Here is a 16529-nt window from a genome sequence, read left to right as displayed (position 1 = left end):
AGAAGAAAGTTCTTCTGAGGAATAACGTTCTTTCTGAAGGAAGAAAATAATAATTATTAGATTATTAATTGTCATTTGGTAGGCTACTGGTTCAGAAACATCAGCTCCACAATTCCTACTGAAATGAGACTCTCAAACCAATTCTTTTCCCTCATTTTTAGATATGCAGAAGGGAAAGTACAGGGGAAACAAAGTGAGTTGCATACATCTCCAAATGCATAGGAACATGAGGCAAGAGAAAGTCAACATAAAGTAACAGAGGCTCCAGAAACAAAAGCAATGTGTAAAAACTAAGGACTGAAAATGAGTAGAGATCATTCAGCTAAGGGTAGTAGAGAATATCCTCCTAGGTAAACCACCAGGAATCAAGAAAGGATGTTTGCTTCCGTGATCCGTTCAAACCAAGGGCACAGCTCTACTTGCTGGATGCGGATGTCTTGGGAATAAAATGTGCTAACTGTGCTTAGTCCCAGCATCCTGCTCAGAGTGCAGAGGTGTCTCTGCATGTCAGATGTTGGCTTCCTGTCATAGGCTTAGGTGACATCATGAAGGGAAATGGGAGGATAAAGGATGCTGGAGCTGGAAAGGATTTTTTTCAGTTTATGAAACAAAAGAAGAAAGGAAGCAAACAGAGCAGCTTCTCAGCATGGCTCGTTGAACAAATATGTACAAAAATAATAAATAAAAAAAATAATAAGTGGAACTGTCCCATTTGGAACACACGGTTGGCAGCTCAGCCTGCAAACATTACACTGAGTCACAGCCATGACTGGAAATCGGGCCAGGAAACACACGCTGCCGCTGCAACCAGATATACGACCAGACTTGAAAGGGGATCTGTCAGTGTTGTTCTGCTAGTAACAAGCACAGCAAATGATTGGTTTCACCCACTCACCCATTACAGGCCTTTTAATAGGAACCTGCTGAACTGAGAAACTCCCAACTAAAAGAAGGAAAACATTTTGCTTCTTGAATTCGATAAAAATTATATAGCCTTTGTCTTTATACCCAATTTTGGGCAGAATTTGCTGTGAATCACAAATGCTTTGTGGGGCAGATTATTTCTCTGCAGCCCCTGGCCCTCAAGGGCAGAATCAAACTTAGTTTGATTCCTGTATGTCACTGTCCTTATTTTTACTGCCTGACTGTACAGGCCCAGGCAGCAGCAGCCATCCAGCTCTCCGTAACAGGCAAGGAGAAGAGTGTGCCTCTTTGGACAGACACTGCTGCTCAGAAAGTTGCCGCACCCCACGCCTTGAGGCTGCGAGGGGGCTCAGCGCACTGGGCCAGGCCAGGCCACAGCCCTCCAGCAGGACGGAGCACCCCAGAGCTGCACACCCAGAGTGGCGTGCTGCACCCAGCAGCAGCAGCCCCCTGCTTCTCCTCCGTGTCTCTTCCTCTCTCTGGGAACAGGCCCCCAGAGGGGCTGTGCCTTCTGCATCCCTGATGGCTATAAACACGAGCCTCTTCTAGGCAGTTCTGTAGGTAAAATTACTCCTGCCTTCGTGGATGGGCTAGATAATCTCTTCGCCCCTTCTACATTGCCTTCTACATTGCATCCCCTACTTCACAGGTTTCTGCAACTCCTTTTAGTCCTCCTTCCTCATCACAACAGCCATTATCTCCTCCTTGCTTCTGTCAGATATAACCATTACTCATCCTCCTTTCTTCCCCCATCTACTCCCTTTTTACTCCTTTTCTTTCTGACTGGAGAATAGCTCCTTAGTGTGCCTACATGCCAGGCTAAACTGGGGGCTGAGCAGGGCTGCAGTATGGTAGCACTGGGATGAATAAAGGAGCTGCTAAACAGCTCCTTCATCTGCAGACTTGTGTGCAGAGAGAGAAGTGCCCTAGCTTTTCCTGGCTAGCTCACTTACTTGTAATCTACAAAGAATTACTCCCCCTTCTTTTTCTCTTGTTTGTTACAATCAAGGAACCGAGCAGCGAAACATTTACCCTTACAATTTTCCATCCATTTTGCTGGCTTTATGTTTCCATTAAACAATCCTGAAACAAAAAATGTTTATCCAGCATCCAAATATATGTATTAGCATGCTATTTCTTACAATCGTTCAACAACAACAACAAAAAATCTACATCTACAGCTATGGTTGTAGGCTAGCCAGCAGACTGATACTCCACATCAAAAGATTTTGTTTAATACTGTCCATAATTGCCAACTGAAATTATTTGGTTGAAGTTTCCCCACCAGGTATCTACCTCATGCAGATTTTTTTTTTCTTGAAAATTGCAGTTAAAAATGATTTGGTGGCTTCTAAATATGAGATTGGGGAAATAAGGTCTTCATGCTGATGTTAAAAATTACTGCTGTTTCTCACATCTTCATGAATGAGGACCTGGAATTCAGTTAGAGGAATGGTTTTGGGTTAAGCCAGTCACCGTCTCTGAAAAGCTGCTGGACATGTTACAAATTTTGGAAAAAAAAAAAAAAAAGTGGTTTGTGTATATTCAATAGGGACTGCTGGAGCCTGGGTCTGAACAAGACTCTTGCTGCAACTGTAGTTCTTGGCTGTGCCGGATCAGACACTGTCCAAATCCAGGTTTTATAACTAAGAACAGGGAGCCTCTCTCTCCCTTATTTGCAGTAAACAAAACCTGCAGAAAAACAGCAGCAGAGAAGAGGAGGTTGTTGCCTGCTTTGAATGCAAAAATGGAGAAGGGAACAAGTAGAATGGCATAAAAATCCTGGGAGCTGTGAAAGAGAGAGCAGACGAGCAAGCCAATACCGTTGGAAGAAGGGAGGAAGGCTGAAACAGGAAAGATTTCATGAGTGCGAGAACTAGTGCAGGGAAAAGGAGGGAGAGGCAGAGCTAGTGAGAAGCCAAGGATCAAAATGGTGGGTGAGAACTGAAAACGGCATGACAAGACAGTGGGCAGTGAAGAGACTCAAAGAAGTCAAAGAAGAGTCAGTGAAAACAGAATCTGAAGATAGAATTCAGGCCTGAATGTACTGTAATGGGCATATAAATGAAGCCGCTACTTTGAAGAGATGGTAGTCCTTCCATTTGGTAACCTCTGACAACTTTACAATTTAAGCATGTTTTTTCACTATTTTTTCTGTATTTGTAAAAGGTAGGAGACCAACTGTGATAAGAAAGGCTTAGCTATTAAATGATGAATCTAAGGACAAACATGCACAAACTAGTTCTGGTCTTCTCTAGGTGCTGGTAGCAGTGAGCAGGCACTTAAAGTGTAGGCATGTCCTAGGTGGTGAACAACTACACAAGGTCCAACACAGCACCCACAGAAGTCAACAATATTTGTCTGTGACTTTAAAACCTTCTGCAACATAGAGCTGTCTGGGAAAAATACTTCACAGCCACAGAATTAACAGCCTTTCTCCTAGTTTAGTCAGTAAAACCAGTATCCTACTGGGACTTTGTCTCCACATTCATGTAGTTCTCATTAGCATCTCTGGGTGCCAAGAACAAAGCTAATTCTAGCATATACTCTTGTGGACAAAGGTACTTTCCTACAATTAAGCTGAAGTCTGCTTCTGATGGGTAAGGAGCAAGATCTGTCCCTCTCCCACCTTCTGATAATAAAAAGACTGCCCACCCCCACTGCACACAACAGTCATAAATGTGGCTTTCTAAAAAAACATTGTAAGAAAACACAGAAAACCATTACAGCTCCTGCAGGACATTGCCACTGTTGCAAACTTTATTATAACCATTTCTGAAAATCTTCTCTTTGCAAAAACCATTCCAACAAAATTATATGCTGCTCTTACTGGCAAAAAAATCTGCTGGTTGAAGCTGTTATTGAAACTGGTGTGGTTTTTTAGAATGAGTTCCTAACAGGCAATTTCATTGTGTCCATGGGGTTCCAGATGGTTATTGATTATGTCTATATGATACATAATGCCACCATGATCTATTTTAAAGATTAAAAAAGAAAGTAGGCAGAAAACCCATGAATGCTGCCAGGCAGCACTGAAAGCTGAGGGCCCTCATTTCCACAGACTGTGCCATATGGCAGTCAGTATACCTGCCCGTATGCTGCACCACCAGTGGTTCCCGTTGTGAGTGAGGGAGTAATTGAGCTTCTGTTCTGAGACAAATCTTGGCCCCTTTGCAGAAATGGCCAAAAAGAATGCGAGGTCTTGCTGCTAGCACTCTCCCCATGGGAGTGACTGGGTTCATCAAAATGACATTTTTAACAGGAACATATACAGGCTTCTGGTCCCTAGTACATGGCTGGTTCTCATAAAACGTCATAGTGCTGCAATATTAATAGGAACCGAGTGAGTCCCACTCATCCTCAAAATGGGCGATGATGACATTAAGTAGATAGGCATTGAAACCCAGAGGTGAAAGACACATTTCTAACCTCTCTTTCTCCATGTTTCTCATGAAATTTCTCGGAATACCACATGGAGATTTCCTACTGCCAAGGGTTCCCAGTCCCTGCTTATTCATTTTAAGGAAGATTTGCAGTGTTGCTTACCCCATTTTCTTCTAGCGCTGCCAAGGGTTTATTAATGCTGTTGACAAACTTGTTGACATGCTCAAAGTGCTTTGTCATTTCTGTTGCTAAGACCATGTCAATAATGGCTTGGCGAAGGGTTCGATACTCATTCCTGTTTAAAGAAGGAAACAATTAAGAATGTTGGCTGGTTCACAAAGGGCTGCTTGCTAAAACAAGTCTAACAAAAATGCTAAAGACCATTTGTGCTGCTGAGAGGTGTGAGGGGAAGAAAGAATAGTAAGAAAGGCTTGGGTAGTTGCATCTATGCTGGATGAAGTACCCTTTGGTGTGCAGAGACATATATGCTAGAGGCATGACTGGATCTCTGGGAGAAACAGCGTAGGAGCTGTGCAAAAGCAATGGCACCAGCTACTCAGGAGGGCTGCCAGGACACATCACACCGGTGCATTCCCAAGGCTTTTAACACAGACACTCAACCACAGCTCAAGCTCCTGCCAAGTTTCAGCAATACTTTTCAGCTGTATCTTGAATCAGCCAAGGCAGTGGTCATCCTCACCCTAAATGTCTTTCCTGTTCTGTGCTGGAAGGAGAAGAGCAGGTCCTTCACTATCCTTCCCATTGCAACAAGACATTTAATGTTTTAGTGATTCTTCCTGACTCTTTCCATCTTTGTTCTACCCAGCAAACATACATCCACTCAGCCATAGTTTATCTTCAGTGTCCAAGAATACAAAATGGGACTTTGCTAACATCAGGGTTTACACTGTAAGCTCCTTAGACAAGGTCTGTCTTTTCATTCACAGGATTCACAGGAGAAACTGAAACCATGGAATGACTCCTAAGCCTGTGCAGGACAGGCAGAAGTACTGTACTGTTTTAGAAGCAAACTTTCACAAAGGCTACATACAGTTATCCACAAGGCATGCTCTCCTCTAGGATGCTTGTTTGCATTATCTTGTACTACACAGAAGAAACCAAGAGATGTTAGTGGGCAGACAAGGACCCTGTGTTTAAGCTCACCTCTCCATGTTTTTAAATATATTGCATTTGTCATCCCGGGTGGTGAGCTGGAAAGCCAGGGCAGCATGATGGCTCTCCAGCACTGCGGTGTCATTGTAGAGAATTGCTAGCTCACTGCCAGCATTGCACAGGAAAGAATTTGTTCTTCCTGGGTGATCCACGTCATGGACTGTGGCAGCAATAAGTGCGGCAACCTCATCAATCGGATCCAAGGTTTGCTGAAAATAGAAAGATGCTTAGTTTTCCTGGCAGACTCATTAGAAACCCTACTCTGTCCATAAAGGTTAAGCCAAGTTGCTAAGGGAGAAAAGCCAGAACTCTGCAGATCAGTAAGGGTCAGATGTTCTAGACAGAGCAATGGAAAATTCATTATAAGCTTCACTGAACACTGCATGACTTTTTAAGTCATTTTGTTCCTCTTGAATTTTGCCTTAGCCACACCTTTCACAAAGCACATCAAATTAAATAAATGTGAAGTAATAAATTAGTTTGTGTTTTCTAACAACACATAAACCACCTTCACTCAAGTTAGGGAAATACCCTTGGAAAAAAACCTAACACTGCTAAATATAATTCTATTTCCAACAGACTCCTTCATTTCTTTTGGAAACTGAATGTGTCCTAATCATATTCCACGTATGTGTTGGCTAGGTTTGTGATTTGTAAAGAATAGTTCACATACATCCAGTTCTATAATAGCGTCCTGAGGCTACAGCTAATATGAGTTCTGTGAAGAATTCCTGATGGTTTATATCCATGGAAAAATTACGTGACATTGTTCTATGCTCGCTGTATCAGATTCAGATTCTTTTACCATGCTGCACTCCATGTTTTCTGTCTACTTGCACTGGTTATTGCTTTATGTCTAGTTACAATTACCCTGTCAGAAAACACAAAACTATTTGATTTTTAAGGTTTTATACTGTAAGTTTTAATACTGTACTAATAGCATAGAGGAGAAAAAACACCAAGGATCTCAGAAAACTTTACTGTATGCTTTTTGAAACTATCCTTTATGCTGTGTTTACGCTGCGCTTTTTGTGAAGGACCATAAATACAAAGCACTTATGTTAAAAAAATTTAATAAAACGAAAGAGACATGAGCAGAATTGTTCCCAGCTGACTCTAGATGCAGGACAGATAATTTCCAGTCCAATTAGCTTGAGTTAAGGTCCAAATTTTTTACTGACTTTGATTGTACCATTCACAATGGTCAGACTTTTCACTCATACTTTTTCACTCAGTAGAAAAGACTGTGCATACCTTATTTCACTGTGTGAAATTAATGCAGTGACTTTGATGGAGAAAGGATATTATTCACTGAGGACTGCAAAAAGGTTCTTGTAGAGAAAAAGAAAAGGCAAAGAAGTATTTCTACCCTAGGTTCATAGTTACCATTGTCTGAAATACTATCTCCTGTGTGTTAGGTTCTTCCTTCTTTCTTTCAGCAGCTGCTCATGGGATTCTAATTTTGAGGTATAAAGTTAGGAAAGAGGGATTTTAGAACAAGTTCTCCTGGGAAGGCCACACTGATCTCAGTCTGGCTGAGAAAGACTCGTGTAGATGGAAAGTGGCAAGAAACTGGAGAATACTTGACCTGTAGGGCCACAGCAATTATCTCATGCTTATTTCCTGAGTGTGACATAACAAACTTCAAAGGGATTTACAGTACCTTTACCTCTGACTCCAGGTCAAGGATTCTAACTTTGTCATGTTAACTCTGTGGCACAGAAGTGGAAATGATTCTGAGAATACTGCTTCAATTTGGGAGCCAGAAAGTTTTCCCAGACAAGAACTGAGTTCAATTTACTAAAAAAAAAAAAATCTCTGTGTGATTCTGAGTGGCAGAATCTGGCCTTCTGTATTTAACTTAAGTTGAACTCTGGACAACACAAAAGCAGCTGGGCTGTAAATCTGAGAAGATAAAGAGAGAATCTTGAACTTTGATTCTACTCCTTCTGTTGCAACATTTTTTTTTCTTTTGCTATGCCTACAGAGGAATGGAAATAACATTTTTGAAAAGGAGGAGGCAGTCATGCTTCTGTGGCATTGAAATGATTCCAGATCTCGTCTGCTTTTCATAGATGTTCTTGGGAAGACCAGTTAAACCTCTGGTAAATAAGGGACTGCAAATATCCTGTGAAGTTCTATTCCCACTTGGCATATGGTATCTGTGAGTCAGCCTCTGGAGAGCACACTAATAAGCTGCAGCTCCAGGTTAAGGGACTTACTACAATTTTAATGAGCTGTCAGAAGCTTGTTTACAATCACAAATGTCTCAGCCGAGTGCCCGTCACTAGCACTATCCTTAGGCAGGCCAATTCAGGGTAGGAATTTCTATCTAAAAATGCAACTCAGAAATACGTACTGCCACTCCACTGCGTACACTTGCAAGCACTGTTTTAATTCCCCTTCTCACACTCCAGTCTGCCCTCTGGGTGTGTGAGAACAAAGGCTGCTCTGATTTATTCTGCTTGTCAGAGGCTCTAATACACCACTGGGCATTATGGTACAAGGAACTTCAACAAGTAATCTGTTTCAACAATCTTCTCCAACGCAGTCTCTTTAAGCCTCAGGGCATCTCGTCCAGTGGGTAATACAGCTTTGGAAGCACCAAAAATATTTTACGGCCTATATTGTCCTGGGAGTCTTTTGCAAAATGACCATCAAAAGGCATACGAAATGATGATTGATTAAATCTGTATGTGTGGAGACCATCACAAAAATAGTGTCATTAGCTCATCTATATGAGAAAAATTAACTATACCAGGAATTTTTGTTTTAAAAGGAGGTTCCCTTATTCTGATCAAGAATAGCTCAATTCCTGTAATACTAGTATCTATTCTTCCACATATACTACACAACAGATCCTAGAACTTGTGTAAAGCAACCCAGTTCTTTGACCTCAGAGCTGCCACATGGGTTAGCACTAAGTAGACATATGGGTCTTGGCATCTTTTCTGAGAGGTCTTGCTTTAATCCCACCTGTACTTCCCACCTACACCGTTTCTTAGAAATGTGGACTCACCTTTACTCTTTCTTTAGACAAGAAATAAGCAGTGGCATGTAGCACATCTGCTGAATGAGTAGAATTATGATAGGAGTTGGAGGAATGGTAGTTAGCTTCAATAACTTGTAACCACGACCTCAGAGTTGATTCTGAACAGTTTAGGAATTCACAGATTCCAAAGCGAGCAAATATTTTGAGACCCAGATAAACCAAGGGCCTGTGGAGAAAAACAAACGCAAAGTTTTAAAACAAATGAGGTTGAAAGCACATTACATAGTGTGAATAGTATGAATCTATACTTTTTTTTTTTTAACCAACGACATGTCAGGTCAGTATCCAGACTTGCTTGTTTCAGAATTGCAATCCAGATCTGTAGAAACCTTCCTATCACATGCTGACTCTCAGAATATGCCAGTTCCTCACACTATCAGGAATATTAAGCAGGCTCTGTATTTATGCTGTACTCCATGTAGCAGCACTTTGGGGCTTGGGGAAACTATGCTGGATAAATGTAGACTGCAGCTAAAATGAGATAAATTATTATGTACTAAACACAGAACATTAGAGGAGGGAGGTAATCTTACTACTGCCAGTTTCCTAAACTAGCTTGTTTACTGTTAGGTTAAGTATATCTATACTATACATTGCTGCAAACAGTGTTATTTGTGTTCTGCAGAGCTGCTCCATTTCTTTCACACCCTCCACTTGAAGGTTTCCATTGCTCGTTGACTTTGTATGCAATAGAGGATGAGATATGGAAGCATTCTGGAAGTAAATGAAAACAGGTGCTGGCTGGGATTTCGCTAAAGTGAGATCTCCCTGACTGCTAGATCGTTAATACCACATGTACCACTGCCAAAGATCTCTCCAGGTTTCTGTGTCAGGGAACCGCAATGTCTAGTGTAGTAAGCTTAGATTTAATGAATTATCTTGGCTTACTACCATATGTCTGCTTAGGCTTGAAGACAGTACTAATAACATATTCATGGTTGTGATTCATTGAAGATCACCTTAATTCCCTTAATAAATGAATTGCCTTTATTTAATAGCAGCAGGAAGCAATCCTAATTATAATATCTTTAGGCAACAAAACACCTCCTTTGTCCTCCTGTGGCCTCTTCAAACCACTAAGAAAAGATAAACCTGTCTGGTCATCTCATACATGTTACCTGGGATATTTAATTCTTTAAGTTACTGCAATGTGCATATTAAAATTTGTAAATCACACTGACTACGTTAATTTTATTTTTCAATCACTGTATCTATAATACTTTATCAGAAATAAAAATGTGGAAAAAAAAGAACCTAAAATAATGGTGCAAATTTCTTTATTTACAAAGAAATTTAAAGTTGTATCACTTTAAGGAAGAAAAAAATTCTGAATGTTTTCCATCTTTTTGGCTCAAAAAACATTGCCTAAAATTGAAGTGTGTATGTGTTAATTAAATACCTTCGTGTCTTGTTTAGACATTGTTTTTCAAAGCTCTCATGGATCTGGGATTTTGATGGGGGCTTAAGATAGTCAATTCATTGCAGAATCTAGCCTCCAAATTACAATCTCACAGAAGATTTAAGCTAAGACAAACCATTATACATGAAACTAGACCCTGAGGAGAATTTTTGGTAGGCATCAGGAAATAAAACCAAGGATTTAAACAAAAAGATTGATTTACAATCATAGTGGGAGCACTTGCTAATGAAGTACAGACTATCAAAACTTTTGGAAATGTCTGTGATGGAAATTGGTATGCTTTACTTTTTATCAGTAAATATTCTTCAGTTAATCTTATACATAATATGTAGCCTACTAAGTTTTTAGAATAAAGAAATTCCTTTGATCCCAGAAATGAGAATTCTGCTGAAAAGCTGTATTTGAACTGTCCAGGAACAAAAAAATACCCGCTTACATAAAGAGAACATAAATCATGGTCTGTAACAACTGATCAAATTAGGACCAGTGTGTTGTCTCTGTGTGTAGTTGCACATAATTTGAATTTGAATCCCCACAAGATAACAATTTGATTGACAGAACTTTTCTATTTTCGAAAACAGAAAAGGAAGGCTTGTAAAATGATGTTGCTTTGTTATTATACCATATCAAAGATACATAATTTTCACTTATATCGACTGGGAATCTACAGGAAAGAACATATGATGAAGCAAAAATATTTAATCAGTTCATATACAATGAGAAAATTTCAAACATTTGACTTTGAAAATATAAGTAATTCCATTTGAAAAGCAAAGGTAGAGAAATTGAAGAGCTGATTACAGGATGACATTTAAGTCAATTTTCAGCAACTTGAATTTATGAGCCCTTGAGTCTACTGACCTTTTATGGGTGGCAGCCTCAAGTTCAAAAATATCAAAATCCCAGTGTTCTTCATTTTCCATTGCCTGTGTTATCCGTGGGGGTATGTCATTGAGGGAGATTGGAGAGATCAAACTGCCAGCGACCTGATGAGTTTCTGTTGAAGAATATATTTGCAGATCACTATTAATAACCTCAAGATACACTACTATTCATTGTACATGCTTTCTTTTCTGTACAAATGCCTAGCAGGTCTCATTTCTGTAAAGCTCAGTAATGTGCAGAAAAATGTTTATAAATATAAATAAAGTAAAAACAATGCTCATAAAAAGAACAACTGATCACTTTGCATATTTCTTAACTTTTTTAATATGCTAACATCTAATTAAGTGCCAAATTAAGACTTACGTTTTGCTGACAGTATGTATTCATTCCCTGATAATCTTCGCAAACCATCCTGTTCAATGAAAGTTGAGAATTAAATGCAGGGTATTGTAAAAGAGGTATATACGATGATGACAACAAATAGTAGCACAATGACATTAGAGAACCCTGATTACAACATATCATAGTCATCAAAACTGCCTCTGCTATATCTGTGTGCACTGTTAAGATTTGCCTGTTTTACATACAGCTCATAATGGATGAGAAACTGCAAGAGGTAGGATACAATATGAACTTTGATAGGTGCAAACTTGAGTATCTCAGGTGCAGACAGAAGTCTGGAATTACAGCTTCACATCCACCCTTGTTTGGACAACACAGACACCAGGTCTGGGTGTATGCCACAAACCAGACACCGTATGTCTGTATACTTCCCTTCAACAAGCAAAGGTGGGTGGTGGGAGGGCACAGATGGAGACATGTTTCTGCTCTCCTCCCCCTGGTATTGACAGATCAAGTCACCTCAGCAGCATAAGAATCTTGTGATTTGTTGCTGGGATTACAGAGCAACAAATTACTCTGGGCTTCCCTTCTATCAAAGAACGTGTGCTTGTGTATTCTCCAGCTCAATGCCTCCTAGGTGTAATTCTGGCATGATGCCTAATGTGAAAACTCAGCCAAAGGATTAAAACTAACTGAATGATCCATTTAATATTTACCTTTCTGCTCATAATTCTAAATGCTGTGGCTCAAATTCCGCCTCCTCTTTTGATGTATACTGTTAAGTTACCACACATCAATGTTTAGCTCATGATGTAAAAAAAAAGGTTATAAAAAAAAAATCAGTCTTTCTGAATGCAACTCCCTATGCTATGTACCCAAAGCATAGCTGAGGTAAATGTGGATGCTGTATCTGAACATGCAATGCCTGCACATACAGGAACGGTTACAACTCATTTTTATTTTTCAAATTTGGAAGCAAATTAATCTGAAGTTCTGAGATATAAAGGAAAGGGAGTACTACCACTCTAATTGGCTCAGCGACTCTTCAATAGCACCACTGTGAAACAAGGATTTGGTACGCCAGATGCTGTGCATCCTTTAGACTCAAAGATTATTTTTTTAGGAGTTGAAATAGCAGGTGTAATTGTATCTGGAAAATCCATCTTTGAACTCCAAATGCCCTTCCCATCATGAATTCTGTGTAAGAGTTCAAATCCAATAACCTACTGCTTGTCCCCTACAACTCAGATATAGCTTCTGAACATGAAATGGAATAATAAGATTCTGGTTCCCTTTGCTGGAAAAAAATATTTCTCCCAGATCATTTTAAAACGCAGCATACACCATATACCCTGAAATGGGTTTTCTCAGCTTTTCTATTGCTCTATAAAATATCCTTTGTTTTATATTCAGTAAGGATTTTGTATTTTGTAATTTTGTTACCTGCATGTTCTGGGACCATGGACTGAATTACAAGCAGAATACAAACGTATGTAAAGAACAAACAATCTACAAAAAGGAGTAGCCAGCTAAGTTTATGGACTGCATCGTCAACAGGAGAAAAGATTCACTTTGAGACTCTAATGCATTGCCATTCCAACAATATTTTTATGGTTAATGTAACAATATATTTTGTCTCCTGTGCTAGTAAATTCAACCCTGTGTGAACCATTCTGATCTTCTGGAATTCTTGAAGTCTCTCATATATTTCTCCTCATTAGACATTTGCTGTGTTATTGTACAAGGCAAAAATATATTTAAACGCTTTCAAGACTTTAATGGATACTGGAAAGTTGTCTTGAGCATGAAATCGTAATAGCCCAGAGACATCTCTGAAAAGCTCGCATTTTGTGAGCCTTTTGCATCCAACACGCTGTCTTCTTTTTTTCCTGAGGTAGCCTTTTATATGCAATCTACAGACTAATGGGAACACATATCCTGGAGGCACAGGTAACATTCAGCCAAGTTCATCTAGTTATCAAAAGGAGGGCCACACTCCAGACTGAGAAGGTTTGAGTTCAATTCTTTGCTTTGCTACATGCCCTTTGTTCAATTTTGGGTACAATGCTTCTTTTTCTAATGTCCCTGTTCCTTTTTAGATAACATAATAATATATGCTGCCTTCTTCAGTCCTTTTTTTGCCTTATTTATTTAAATTATGAGTTCTGTGGAGCATGATTTTGTTTTCGTGTGAACATTCATGTTCTTAGCTCAAAGCACTGATCTTTCCATGAGTCTCTACAAATTCAAATATAATCCAAGAAATAGCAACTCAAAAGCATTTTCCATTCTTCTGAAAACCCATACTTCTTATTTATACACTTTTTATATAGTCCATTCTAATCCTAATTAATAAATATACATGTCTATCTGTCTTTCTTTCTTCCTCTCCCATCTATACATTTCTAAAATGATACACATTGGAAAAAGAGTGTTTTTACTTCGCACTTCTAGTGAAACTAATGCTTCAAAGGGACTGGCCAATTTCATTCTAGAGCTACATTAATAAAGGGGGTGGGAAGAAAACACAAAAAAGGAGTGAGCAGTTTTTAATGAAAATTTGGCGATTTTAGGCAAAGCATCTGCCAGATAATAAAGATCAAGTAACCAGGAATATCAGGCAGCAGAACATTAATCAATAGCTGTTTGTAGCAGTATATACTTACTGTCATCAACCCTCCAACGAGGTCACTTGTATGTGGATCCTCGTCTTTTGTTCCCAGTTGTGGAGAGTACAATTCAGTGGTTCTTAATATCTCCAAAACTCGGTCTAAAGCTTCTGCAACTGGCATTGGACTGCTTTCTTGTGCAGCATTGATGATGTTTATTACCTAGTTTAACATCAAACATGATTTGAATTTAAAAGTAATTTAAGAAAGAACAAACACTCTCATCAATTATTATGGAAAACTCATAGCAATTAAATCAGATCTAAAACTTCAATCCACATGTGGGGAATCAAAGTGAAAGGGATGTTAATAAAACACTGATATTTACGACTACCTTTAGGAACAAGATAACAGCCTTAAAGACAGCAGCCTTATTAATACTTTCCTGTTCAATGCACAGCCCCAAAATGACTCTGAATGGATTCAGCGTAACCTTCTTCCATTTGCCTCTGCCACTTTATAGAAGAGCTGATTTTTGACAAATCCCTGAATGGTTTTAGAAGGCAGTTTATAATGCGTAAGTAAGAAGGAGGAACTCCAGTCTCCTCCTCCACACAGGCAAGAATCCTTCAAAAGGATCATGCTGTGGGCTGGCCACAGGGAGGGCACTCTGCTACACAGCCTTGGGAGAACTCAGTTCAAAGCATCTGTTTTTTGGAGCTCCATCAGTGGACAGGTAGAAGGGGGGAAGAAGTTGCACTGGAGGCCAACACTGCCTTGCTCCTCAGTCTAGATGCTCTGTTGGAGCCTTGGGCCATGGTATTCCAGTACAGCACAACTGACAATAGCCAGCAACAGTTGCACATTACCTTGGTAATAGGTGCTTCAATAGTCATGGAATGTATCCTGGCCATAGAAGAGTGCCTCCTTTGTGAGCTGCCTGCACGGGAAAAAAAGCAGAATTAGTATCCTGAATCCAGTGACGTGGCATGACTGGAGGTTTCAGCCAAGAAATCTAGATTCATTTTCTGAACTGCTTAACCTGCTGTGCCCTTCACAAGTGATCTACTATAGAATGCATACACATGCTTGTTATGCTGGAGACACACAGGTGCAAAAAGATGCCTGCTGAACCATTGCTATCCAGATTAGAGATAAGTAGCTGTAACAGCCTGGCAAAATCATGGCTTTGTTCTTGTATTTGAACTGATTAAAATATTTAAGGAAATACTGAGTTAAAAGACTATATAGATGTGTGTGTGCATAAACTGGCAGGCTCATGTAGGTAACAATTGCATTTAGGTTATTATAAGATACAAATACTTTTCCTGCCTGGTTCAACATGACAAGTCATAATGAGTCAGCCACCATGCTGAGGTAAATCAGTGAAGCTCTTATGAAGTGAAGAAAGCTATGCCAAATTAAAATAGCAGAAGTTCTGGCCCCTCATTCATTGAAAATTAAAAAAAAAAAAAAAAAGTTTTATTTCAGTTAGCAATTCTGTCTTTGTAGAGGAAAGGCCCCAAAGGGATTTTTCTATATAATTATGTTGTGCACCTATAAAACACAGACAGATCTCTGCTACTTCGTACTGAACACCTCTTTAGAAAAAGAATCAATGCTATTCTTCATACTGGGGCATGATTGTATTCTCACTGCCACAGACCTCCTTCCATGTTTCACTAGTGCATGCTCCCTACACTGTAACGATCCATGCTTTAGCAGAACCATGCAAGTATCAGGAAAAGTTTTCAATACGTGACTCATCTATCAAGGTTGGGGTGCTATGATGAAATACAGTACAATACAGTGCCAAGAAAACAAAACATTTAAGAAAATTTACATCATATTTTTACCGAGAGAAGAGGTAAGAAATGCAGTCATTTGTTAGGTTTAGAGTCTGCCATTTGTACTTGGAAGTACTTCTATTGAATCTCTTAAGGTCTTCCATGCACAATGATAGATGATAGCCTTCCATTCTTCATTGGTTCAAAAAATGATTCAAAGAAGTTCAAAAGAAGAAAATGGGGCTGTTCCACAAATATAAAGTTGTTCGTAGACCAATGACTTGCTATTTTTTTAGTATATATATATACACATATATACTTATCTGTATTTATATGTGTATGCGTGCATGCATATAAAAAATTGAATATATGTTGAAATGAAAAAAATCTGCTTGTTTAACATACCATCACTCCCTCGTGATGTTGTAGATCTGACATCTAGTGATCCTTTCCTCCTGTCTTTGTGTCTGGAAGTCTGAATATCTGTTGAGAAAATTATATTGTACGATGACATAAGCTCTGCCTAAGATGTATGTTAAAGGAACCGAAACTCAGAGAAGGCCTCACAGCAGCTGAGTGACATTTAGCAGAATGCTCCAACAGATGAGGGACAATTAAAACTCATTTTTAAACTCTTGCCCAATTACACTGTCATTGTCCCAGTCATGCATTCTGACAAAACATGGCAAAGTGTTTTTGCAGAATGGATCTACCAGAGGGAAAAGTTCCGCTCTTGACACAATGTATGTGTACTTGTGAATACAACTTATGCAACACACCCGAGTTCACTCAAGTGACAACTGCCACAAAGAATTGTTGTCCCAAAGTACAATACACACTAGTAAACTAGGCAATGCATTCCAGATCCCTGACAGACTCCAACAGATACAGATACAACCCGTCCTACCAAGACTACACTTAAGAAGTACCTGTGGCATGGATGCCAAAGATAT

At 39.4% G+C, this 16529-nt stretch overlaps 1 protein-coding gene across 2 annotated transcripts in view; it reads right to left on the bottom strand.

Moving 5' to 3' along the window:
• The window catches only part of PDE8A (phosphodiesterase 8A), a 130072-nt gene that overhangs the window by 4704 nt on the left and 108839 nt on the right, over positions 1-16529 (bottom strand). For both annotated transcript variants that reach the window (XM_080607613.1, XM_080607614.1), the window contains exons 12-19: positions 15982-16059; positions 14659-14729; positions 13847-14011; positions 11202-11250; positions 10815-10950; positions 8501-8699; positions 5473-5690; positions 4471-4603 (exon numbers count right to left, since the gene is read on the bottom strand). In XM_080607613.1, coding sequence (XP_080463739.1) covers positions 4471-4603; positions 5473-5690; positions 8501-8699; positions 10815-10950; positions 11202-11250; positions 13847-14011; positions 14659-14729; positions 15982-16059 — 1049 coding nt within the window. The remainder of the gene's footprint in view (positions 1-4470; positions 4604-5472; positions 5691-8500; positions 8700-10814; positions 10951-11201; positions 11251-13846; positions 14012-14658; positions 14730-15981; positions 16060-16529) is intronic.

This window comes from Anser brachyrhynchus (genome assembly GCF_964034855.1).
Source record: "Anser brachyrhynchus genome assembly, chromosome: 11".
Lineage (NCBI taxonomy): Eukaryota > Metazoa > Chordata > Aves > Anseriformes > Anatidae > Anser > Anser brachyrhynchus.
The sequence above is the reverse complement of the archived record's forward strand: the minus strand, read 5'-3'. Positions and strand labels throughout refer to the sequence as shown.